The sequence below is a fragment of the Ictalurus punctatus genome, chromosome 10 (assembly GCF_001660625.3).
Source record: "Ictalurus punctatus breed USDA103 chromosome 10, Coco_2.0, whole genome shotgun sequence".
Taxonomy (NCBI): domain Eukaryota; kingdom Metazoa; phylum Chordata; class Actinopteri; order Siluriformes; family Ictaluridae; genus Ictalurus; species Ictalurus punctatus.
This window is the reverse complement of record NC_030425.2, coordinates 24,537,586-24,548,054: the sequence shown is the minus strand read 5'-3', so window position 1 is coordinate 24,548,054 and position 10,469 is coordinate 24,537,586. Positions and strand designations below refer to the sequence as shown.

Below are 10,469 nucleotides of genomic sequence, written 5' to 3'. Positions count from 1 at the left end.
CAAGGTGTGGGCGGAGTTGGAATTTTGCACATGTCCCCTCCCCTTTTTTTTTAACTGAACGTCATTAACATCTGGGGAGATTATCGTCGAAAGATAGACGTGTACGCTCCTTTGTTCTCTACAAATAAGTAAGTAATACAGTTTAATAGAATGTTATATACTGTAATAATTCATAAGCAAAGTGCAGATGACCTGCGTGAATTAAAAGTGACCGCTTAAAATAAACAGGAGTTCCTGTTTTTAGAATGGTGCATGGGAGTTCAGTGAGGTGTGTTATAGTAGAGGTTTGTGGAAGATGCATAAGTCGAAATGGGGTTAAAAGGCTAAATAATGAAAACAGTTTTATTAAACTGTTACACTGCGTGAATTAGTTGCAATAAATAGCACAATGTGCACGGTTATAGCACTTGGAGGGTCTAACACAAACCCAATGGCCAATCACTGACCACCATTATTCCTAATGACCAATCACTGATCACTGTTCCCAATGATCAATCACTGACCAACATTATTCCTAATGACCAATCACTGATCACCATTGTTCCCAATGTATTATATTCATATAACAGCATGGTGATCAGTGACTGGTCATTGGGAACAACGGTGAGCAGTGATTGATTATTCCTAATGACCAATCACTGATCATTGTTGTTTACAATGACTAATCACTGGTCACCACTATTCCCAAGGACCAATCACTGATCACCATCGTGCCCAATGACCAATCACTGATCACCATGCTGTTATATGAATATAATACATTGGGAACAATGGTGAACAGTGATTGGTCATTAGGAATAATGGTGGTCAGTGATTGGCCATTGGGAATAATGGTGGTCAGTGATTGGTCATTGGGAACAATGGTGATCAGTGATTGGTTGTTGGGAAATAATAGTGGTGGGAAATAATGGTGATTAGTGATTGGTCATTGGGCAAAACTCAGACAGGTTTTACACACTTATGGTGAGTCAACTGAACCCACTATCCTAATTCATTCAACTGGAAATAAAGTCACCAAAGGGGTCTTAAAAAAGTCAAGTTGGCAACAGATGCCTGGATGGCATGCTTGTTTATCACAACTGTCAAATATCAATGCACTTTTATCATAAAAATGCATTGGTGACATTACATGCACCTTTAGAAGTACTCCTGCATGACTCATTATATTCTTAATGTGTGATAACAGTTTTTATCAATCTCTTTGGCCAAGTTCATTATTACAGATGTTACCACACTTTATGTAACATATCTTTAAGTCTCAAGTCCATTCAGCACCCTTGACCTTGGATACCAATCCCACCTGGGTGTGGTATAGATTTTACCTCTGTATAGATTAAGGATGATCCAGTCTTGACGTCCTCACAGTAACATGATATGTATCAAGCCACAGGTTTCCAACCCTGGTGTTGGAGAACCGTGACCTGCACATTTTAGTGTTTTCCTTACTCTAACCCACTCACTTCAGCACAGGAAGGGTTGTTAATTAGCTGATTAGTCAAATCAAGTGAGATGGGAACAGGGAAAATACTATAATGTACAGGACCAGGGCTGGGAACCAGTTTGTGTTCTGTATTTATGTACATCATGTGTGTTGTCTCAATTAAAATCACATTCATGGCATAAAAACAAATGGACATCAGCGAATCAGATTAAAAATTATGTCAAATCCAGTATTGGTCCAGAATTTTAGTCCAGTATCAGTACTCGGTGTCAGATCAGTATCAGACACAACACTAATGTATACCAAGTGACTCACTTTGTTTCTGTCACTTTTTCTCTGATAGAGATCCATGAGTATGTCAGAGGGTATGCGAAAGCGCCATAAGACTCATCCCAGTGGCACCAATGTGGAGTTGAAAGCGAAGAAAGCAGAGGCAGGCCAATGGGGCAGAGCATGGTAAGATCATACAAGGTGGTAAAAGTTGACAAACAAAACACTAAAAATGTTACATTATCAAATGACATTTTCACTCATATGTTAGACCTAGATATGTGGAAATGAAAAGAACTCATAACTTCATACTTTCTGTTATTAATTTCGCAGTAGTTATTACTTACTGAATAATTAACGGTGATTACTGACTGACATGCTTTAAGTGAACAACTCAACAATAAGCTGGCACTTTAATCATGAGCTGGATAGGTTGCCTGTTGCAGGGAATTTAACTTTCTTCATCCATTACTATACCAGGGAGGTGGATTGGTTCTCATTGACTGGAGTGATTCTGCTGCTGTGCCTGGCCCCATTCATCGTTTTCTTCTTCATCATGGCGTGTGATCAGTACCAGTGCTCCATCAGCTTGGTCCTGCTGGACATTTATAATGGAGACGCCAGTCCACTAAGCATCTTGAAGCAAGCACCTTCATTCACATGGACTGCCGCCAAAATCTACGGCTCCTGGGTCACCTTCCAGGTGAAAATGTTCATATTACAACAGTGAAAATGACAATATGATATTGTCATTATATTGTACAGAAAGTCATTACCTTGTACAGTGAGGGTAATAATATGATTGGTTTCACCAAGAATGTTACAATTGAGAGAGTTCATAAGGTTTGCATATACCTCTGGTTGTTAGTGAACCTGGCATGCACAGGGTGTGGATGCAAGTGCACAATTTTATTTTATTCATGAAGCAAAAAAGTCCAAAAGGGCAGACCAGTGATGCTATGCTGGAACGTGAAGCTTCAAGCGTGTGTCGAGGAGGCAGAGCTCTTTCACGTGAAGCTCAGTTTGTGTTGTTTTCTTCGTTTAGAGATTACTTTGAATATGGGTCCATTTTTGGCGGGTTGTTTCGAGTCAACAGATTGCGTAGAAGCATATTCAATCTCTAAGCCCCAAACACAGTCACTGTTCAGTTGAAGCACAGAATACTTTTGTAAATTTGAATCTTACAGTGATATCTCTGCACACGTTTATTATTTAAAAATGTAATGTCTCGGCTACAAAAAAAAGACACTTTCATTAAAAATAAATAAATAAATAAAATCCTTTATTTAACTTGGCTTACAACAGCCATTTTTTGTTTACTGGTGCTGTCATGTACAACAGTTTTACATGGCACACATTGGTCTATATTATTTTGACCACTCAAGGACTCTAGTCCAAAACACAGGCCGAGATTTTCCAAACTGGAAGACAATCTATGCAAAGTGGTTTCTAATAACTTGTCTAAAATGATCAATATAGAACATGTTTGAGATGCTGGCAGAGATCTACCAGTTTGACCAGTTTGCCCTGTGTTTTGGCAGATGGTAGCTGGCTGAACTGGATTTTTTAGAATCCAGAAATTCATCATTTATCAACACAAGCGACTGGAAAGATTGATTGTTTCATGAAGCTTCGTCTCACCATTACTAGGACAAAGCAAATTTAAAGTCTCAGTAACATTTAAACACCCAGTAACGTGACTTCACAAAGATTTAGTCAAAGTCCAGGTTATGTATGGGAATTGTGCTGATCCGGAAAAGATGGTCGTGATTTGAAGTCCAAGAACTGGAACGAGGTACTAGTTTGTTGTTTGGCTGAGCATTCTGGGAAATGCTGCTGCTACATGGTGCCGATCTAACAATATTGAAGTGTTAGTGAGGAAGAAGTTTTTCAAGGAAGCATTGTATGAACAACACACTTGACACCATGTGTCACTAGGTTTTTAAGGGTTAAATCTCATCAAAACATGACACCTTAGCAGAGAGCTATCATTATGCTGAATGGAAAAGGGATGTTCTAGTGAAATTTCCCCAGTCGCAAAAGTGTGTCTACCAGCTTGTTCCAAATGTGAAGAAAATGTTAAGGAAATAATGCCACAGTGATTCTTTAACTATTGCACTCGGCCTCTCTCCAATAGGTGGTGCTGTATATGTGCATTCCAGATGTTACCCACAAGTTCCTGCCAGGTTATGTAGGAGGGGTGCAGGAAGGAGCTCTTACACCAGCAGGTAAAGAGTTCACCACCCTCAGTGTCATGTGATTGTACAGCAGAGGAAGCTGATCTGGAAGGAGGTTTTATTGTTTATGGTAACATCTGAACTTTTAAGTTGATAGCACATAAATAATGCTGCATTACCGTTAGCAAAGATACTATAGTGTCTGATAGGTGAGGAATAGCCCGGAATATTAAATGTTATACATGTTAAACAAGGACAAAACTGAGAAGAAACTCAGACACATTAGAACACAAAACGAGGAAAACCACCAATAAGACACAAACAATAAGTTTTTTAAAAAAAAGCTACTGATGAGATTAATGCATAGATTGCTGGGACATCCACTCAGACCAGACTACAAGTTGATTATTTTCCAAAGAGTTTTATTCATCTTATACAACACCAATTTGACAACGATTAAAATTTTAAAAAACATTTATTAAGGAACAACACTGTGTTCTTACTATAGTTATATTTAATGTTGTGGAACATCTGCAAAACAACTTAGTCCCTGTTGTGACATATGTTATAGCAGCTATAAACAATGGTTCCATCACCAGCCTTTCTTTTTTTCCTCTTTCTTGTTCTTGAAATTAGTAAGAAAAAATATGTAGCTTCTTATTTCTATTTACACTGATGGCTTTTGGCAGACCATCTGAGCAGTTGAGGGTTAAGGACCTCGCTCAATCTCTGATTGTTATAAAGCACTGACACTGGAGACTCCTTCCAAAAATGCTGAAGAAACATCTCCTAAGACAGCTCTTCACCATATCTGTGATAGCACAAATTTTGCATTCTGTTTATTGTGAATAACATATTCGAATGAACACATTGCTATAAACCTTGCAGTCAGAACTTTTGTCCTTTCTGCTGTGATAGAAAACGTATCAACACCTTTTAACTAATCAAAGTGGAGAATTGAACATCACTGTGGTATAATACTGTGCTTTAGCCGGTATTACTGTGGTTGCTTTCACATCTTCGTTTTCTTGCTCATAAAACTCCTGTACTTTAAGTTAAAACTTAATAAATGCACCCTGCTGTCATTCTTTCAGGCCTGATTAATAAATATCAGATCAACGGACTGCAGTGCTGGATTATAACGCATGCTTTATGGGTGGCCAATGCTTATCACTTCCACTGGTTCTCTCCTACTATCATCTTCGACAACTGGATCCCGCTGCTCTGGTGCACCAACATTCTCGGCTATATTGTTTCGATGTTCGCTTTTATCAAGGCCTACTCGTTCCCCACCAACCCAGAGGACTGGTAAGAACATATTGTATTGATTTGTTTCTTGTTCCATCGTGCTACCGACTGACCGATTTGTGCCGTGCAGCAAATTCACAGGAAACTTCTTTTACGACTTCATGATGGGCATCGAGTTCAATCCACGCATCGGAAAGTGGTTCGACTTCAAGCTCTTCTTCAATGGCCGGCCCGGGATTGTCGCTTGGACTTTGATCAACCTGTCCTACGCTGCCAAGCAACAGGAGCTCTATGGTTATGTAACCAATTCTATGATCCTGGTCAATGTGCTGCAGGTGAGTGTTTCTACCACTAGGTGGTGAATTTTTTTTATGCTTTTCCGTGAAACGAAAAAAGAACAGAAAATCCAAACTTACTTATGTATAATGGATGTCTAAGGCCAGTTGTTGAACTGTTAATAAATATCTAAGGGTGCTTCATTTTTTTATGTCACAGCAGAGCTATACATTAAAACAGTTAATTACACTTTCCCAAAATGTTGAAGTATATAGATCATATAGAGCAGGGGTTCCCAAACTTTTCCAGGGCAAGGCCCCCCAGATGGCATTAACATCTGACCGAGGCCCCCCTTTTGCAAGATGTCTTTAAAACACATTAAAAATACAGACTTCTGAATATATCCCCCTTTTTTATTAATAATTACATCTTACATCTTTACATTACATTAGGAATTGATTGTGTGTGTGTGTATTTATTTTTCACACCAAATTGTTGAGGCCCCCCTGGCGGCCCCCAAGGGGGCCGCAGCCCCCACTTTGAAAACCACTGATATAGAGTACGGGAGTCAATCATATGGCCCATGGACCCACATGTTTCATGTTCCGTATTCATATCATTTTGTATACTGTTAGTGAATTAAATTATTTTATATATATATATATATATATATATATATATATATATATATATATATATATATATATATAAATAATAACTAGTCTCAGTTATTCCCCTAGGAGGCAAAATTGAAATGGCCACAAAAAGTCTCGCTACTGATACCGAGTTACAAATTTATCTTTGTAAATATGTCTCTTTCCCAAAGAACTAGAGTTCAGGGGTTTCATAGCAACTGGGGTGAATACTTATGCAATTGCAACTTTTAAGATGATATCAATATTACATTATGGGCTATGTCGTGTAGGTTGCCAGGTTGTAACACTACAAAATGTGGAAATGTTGAAGGGTTGTGAATACTTATGTAAGCTTCTGTATATTTCATTTGATATAATTGGAATTTTTTTTGTTATTGAATTGCAATATGTTGATCCATTTTGTAGATGACGTACTGTATGTTCAATTTGCATGTTAAGAATGTGCCTTTAAGATAAATCTTGATAAATGAACACAGGCGTTTAGTAGGAGTTATTGGTCTACTAAACTGATTTTTCAGTCCAGCCCACTTGACAAAGGCTGGACTATTCCTTTAATGGTTATATCACTGTCTGAATGAATGCTGCTCAGCCCTGTCAGAAAACTCTGTATAATATTTTTTTTCCTGTGTCTTATAAATCACTCTTCTGCACTCAGGCCATCTACGTATTAGACTTTTTCTGGAACGAAGCCTGGTATTTGAAAACGATTGATATCTGCCACGATCACTTTGGTTGGTACCTGGGCTGGGGCGACTGCGTCTGGCTGCCTTTCCTTTACACACTACAGGTATGTTAATGATACACACCTCTACACAAATACACAAGCCTTAATGTACGCTCACGGGTTAAATAAATTAATAAATAATAACAGGGCCTCTGCTACAATCTTGCAGTTGCAGAACATTGTCAAGCTTTCTTGTTCTCTAACTGACTCCACCCCCTCGTGGGTTAGAGTTGAGTAGTTCTGGTTCGTCTGGGGGCGGGACTAATTTCTGGACCAGAACAATATAAATAGAACCCTCAGACAAAGTGACAAAGTTTTTTTTCTAAGGTATCTTAAATACAAAAGAAATTTTATCATTAGTATCTGTATAAAGCATATAAAAGTTTTATGTTGTTTGTTTTTTTTGTTTTTTTTACATAAAACTGTATGTGCTTGGTGATGAAAATTCAGGTTTTAGACCAAATCGGGTATATGTATACTTTTAGGACAACAGTAAATGAGTGAACATGTTTTTACTTTTACCTTTAACGCTTATACTTTTTAATTGCTTAAGCTGTCTTCCTGGAAAGATCACCTTGTGTAAGGAGCCAGTTTAACAAACACTGACAACAGTAAAAACACTCAGTCTGCCTAAAGGTGTCTAAAACCTTGCTAGCTAAGTGCAAATTCCTCACACGAGAACGACAGAAGCCTAATAAATTGAGTTTGTAATCAGATACCGGCTTTCAAAACGTCTGAAGCTCGTCGAGAAAAAATCTTTAAATGCAGTGTTCTCCCTTTCTGCTTTTATTTATTTATTTTTTTCTTTTCCGACTTTACTTCTGGTTGATATACATGCAGAAGGGAAACACATTTCAGGGCAGGAAAGTCTGTTTATATAGGTTTATAGATATCACACACACACACATACATATATATACACACACACACACACATATTATATATTATATATATATATATATAATCTCACCAGGTTTTCCAAGGCCGCCACACGTTTCCACTCTTACCTATTCACACACACCTGGTATCAGGCCCAATTATATGTTATGTATTATTATTATTCATCTTAATTATTACTAATAAGTGAGATGGAGCTACTAGGCATTTTAAAATGTGTCTACTGGGTGATCCATGGTTAAATAAGTAAGCAGAATGGAAGATTAAGCTTCATGTTTAAGTAATATTGAGTTTCCCTGACTTTTCTCTCTTGATGTTCTGCTTCAGGGCCTGTACCTGGTCTACAACCCAGTCCAGCTCTCCACGCCATACGCCTGGGCCGTCCTCGTCCTCGGCCTGGTGGGCTACTACATCTTCCGCTCGGCCAACCATCAGAAGGACTTGTTCCGGCGCACGCAGGGTCAGTGCAACATCTGGGGCCGCAAGCCAACCTTCATCGAGTGCTCGTATCGTTCAGCTGACGGCGGTATTCATAAGAGCAAGCTGCTCACGTCAGGCTTCTGGGGCGCCGCACGTCACCTTAACTACACAGGAGACCTGCTGGGTGCGCTGGCGTACTGCATGGCATGCAGCAGCGGGCACCTGCTGCCCTATTTCTACATCGTCTACATGACCATCCTGCTGCTGCACCGCTGTATCCGTGATGAGCACCGCTGCAGTAGCAAGTACGGCAAGGACTGGAAACGCTACACGGACACTGTGCCTTACCGCCTACTGCCTGGAATCTTCTAGAAGAAGCACAGAAATTTACTGCCTTCCATCCCGTAACTTCACTGAATTGTGTGTGGGAATGCATTTTTTTTTTTCAGTATTAATTTTGAATCAGAATTATTTTAGCTCTTGGCTGGATTTAGTACAGGTTAACTTGTCTACCTCGTTCCATGTCATTTGCTTTTACCTAGATTTTGAAGCTCATGCAGGAAACTGTGATATAAATTGACTCATATTTGCCATAGTTTTATGACCAGTTTGTAAAGTATGTGTGTGTGTGCATGTATGTGTTTCCTTACGTAGTATTCAGTACGAAAGTAGGCACTTCTATGAATTTCGTAAGAATCCTTGAGTAGTCCCTAAAAGGAGTCCAAACAGCCCAATCCAGCTCTGTGTGCTCTGAGTTTCTTTTATAAAAACACTTTCAGCAAGAACAGTTTTTAAGATGCAGAGATTAAAATGATGTCTGTTGATGAGTTTCTCATATTACAATTTTTGCAAATGGGAATTGCTCATTAAATATGTGCTAATTTGCATATTACAAATTGACCTGACTTAGGGTTGTTGTTTTTGGGGTTTTTTTTTTGTGATAGCACATCCAGTGGTTAAACCTAAACTGCATTCCACTGTGGAAAAATAATAATACGTGACTTTTTGGTTTGTCAGGAAAATGACAGGTGGGTTTTTTTGGGGTTTTTTTTTTTTTTGGGGGGGGTTGCGTAAAAAGAGAAGCTAGTGAGGGGGAACAACTTTTTATAGCTACTTTAACTGAACTAACCTGTTTCATGGATATTCCACAAACTTAAATGTAACTAGAAACAGAGAAAAAGTACACGTTGGCAGATTGCTGTGGTATGAGAGACATAATGCACTATGAGATGTGATTAGACTGGAAAATACTCAACTTTGCGGTGCAAAAGTATAACTCCACACCACATCACTATGTCATTGATTATATTCCTATAACAGCATCTCCTGAGTGCTTTATTCCTTATATATTATGTATCATAACTTGAATGCTCACATGAATTCCCTAAACTCAAAACTCAGAATGTTTCCTTCCTTCCTACTGTACAGTCTGTCCTTTACTGATTTCAGTACTGATTAGAAAGGCTTGGGTGTATAGATATTTCCAGCAGGTGGCAGAAGGGTCCTCCGTTTAAAATGTTACAAACTCCACTTGTCACTTAAGTCTGGCCAGGAAGAGATACAAGAAGGTCATCTTGTATGTGTTGATCATATGTTATTGCATATATAAAAGAGCCGGCAAAACAACAACAACAACAACAACAACAAAAGCCCTGATCTTTAAAACATGATGCAAATTTACTCATTTCAATTCAATAAAAACAACGAAAATTTCCCAGAACGTAGTTCAGTTTCAGAACCCCACGTGCTCACCAAATACACCTCCGTCTCTGCACTTAGGCACACGCTGACAACACACCGTGAAGCATGACTCCCACTTTACACATAAATACACACTCACGCACATACATCCATACATACATTCATACATACACCCTCCTCCCATCACTCTTCTTATAAATAAACACGTGTGGGCTTGCTACACTGCATGACCGATTGGATCGTAAATCAACACTGCAATTTCATGGTGGCTACTTTGCTAAAGACAATGTGGAAGTACTTAGTCTAAGTCCTGCAGAGCTCTGACTGATGAACTGCACTGCACTGGACATGATGTGAATCGCAGTGACTCTTCTTAATGAGTCAAAATATGTACAATAATGTCAAAAATGAACAAAACCAAAAGCTGTGGTTGTAACCCAAGAAAGCTTCTTAACACTCAAGTGCAGTTTCTGACCACATGATGAAGAAACTGATAAGATACTCCAGACCGAATAGATTGGATGTAAATGGGTTTGTATTGATTCACTATTTCTTTCTTAAAAAAAAAAAAAAAAGACATTAATGCAAAGTGTAATTAATTTGTTGCATTATACTAAATGACTTTGGCTTTTGATGAATGTGAATAGATTTAGATGGAG

General features: G+C 38.6%; 1 protein-coding gene across 1 annotated transcript; it reads left to right on the top strand.

The window, feature by feature from the left end:
* Window positions 1–27: 27 nt before the first annotated feature.
* On the top strand, window positions 28–9,009 carry dhcr7 (7-dehydrocholesterol reductase). Its single transcript, XM_017478833.3, has 8 exons — window positions 28–128; window positions 1,785–1,897; window positions 2,192–2,414; window positions 3,849–3,939; window positions 4,983–5,196; window positions 5,267–5,471; window positions 6,724–6,855; window positions 8,017–9,009. Exons 2-8 carry the CDS (start codon window positions 1,791–1,793, stop codon window positions 8,479–8,481), a joined length of 1,437 nt encoding a protein of 478 aa, XP_017334322.1. The 5' UTR covers window positions 28–128; window positions 1,785–1,790; the 3' UTR covers window positions 8,482–9,009.
* The last annotated feature ends 1,460 nt before the right edge of the window (window positions 9,010–10,469 follow it).

What these genes read in the sequence shown, in the direction of transcription:
- dhcr7 (XM_017478833.3), top strand. Translation starts at nt 1,791, where the DNA reads ATGAGTATGTCAGAGGGTATGCGAAAGCGCCATAAGACTCATCCCAGT. An exon ending in GCTCCTGGGTCACCTTCCAG is followed by an intron (nt 2,415 to 3,848) that starts GTGAAAATGTTC and finishes TCTCTCCAATAG; the next exon opens with GTGGTGCTGTATATGTGCAT. An exon ending in AGGAGCTCTTACACCAGCAG is followed by an intron (nt 3,940 to 4,982) that starts GTAAAGAGTTCA and finishes TCATTCTTTCAG; the next exon opens with GCCTGATTAATAAATATCAG.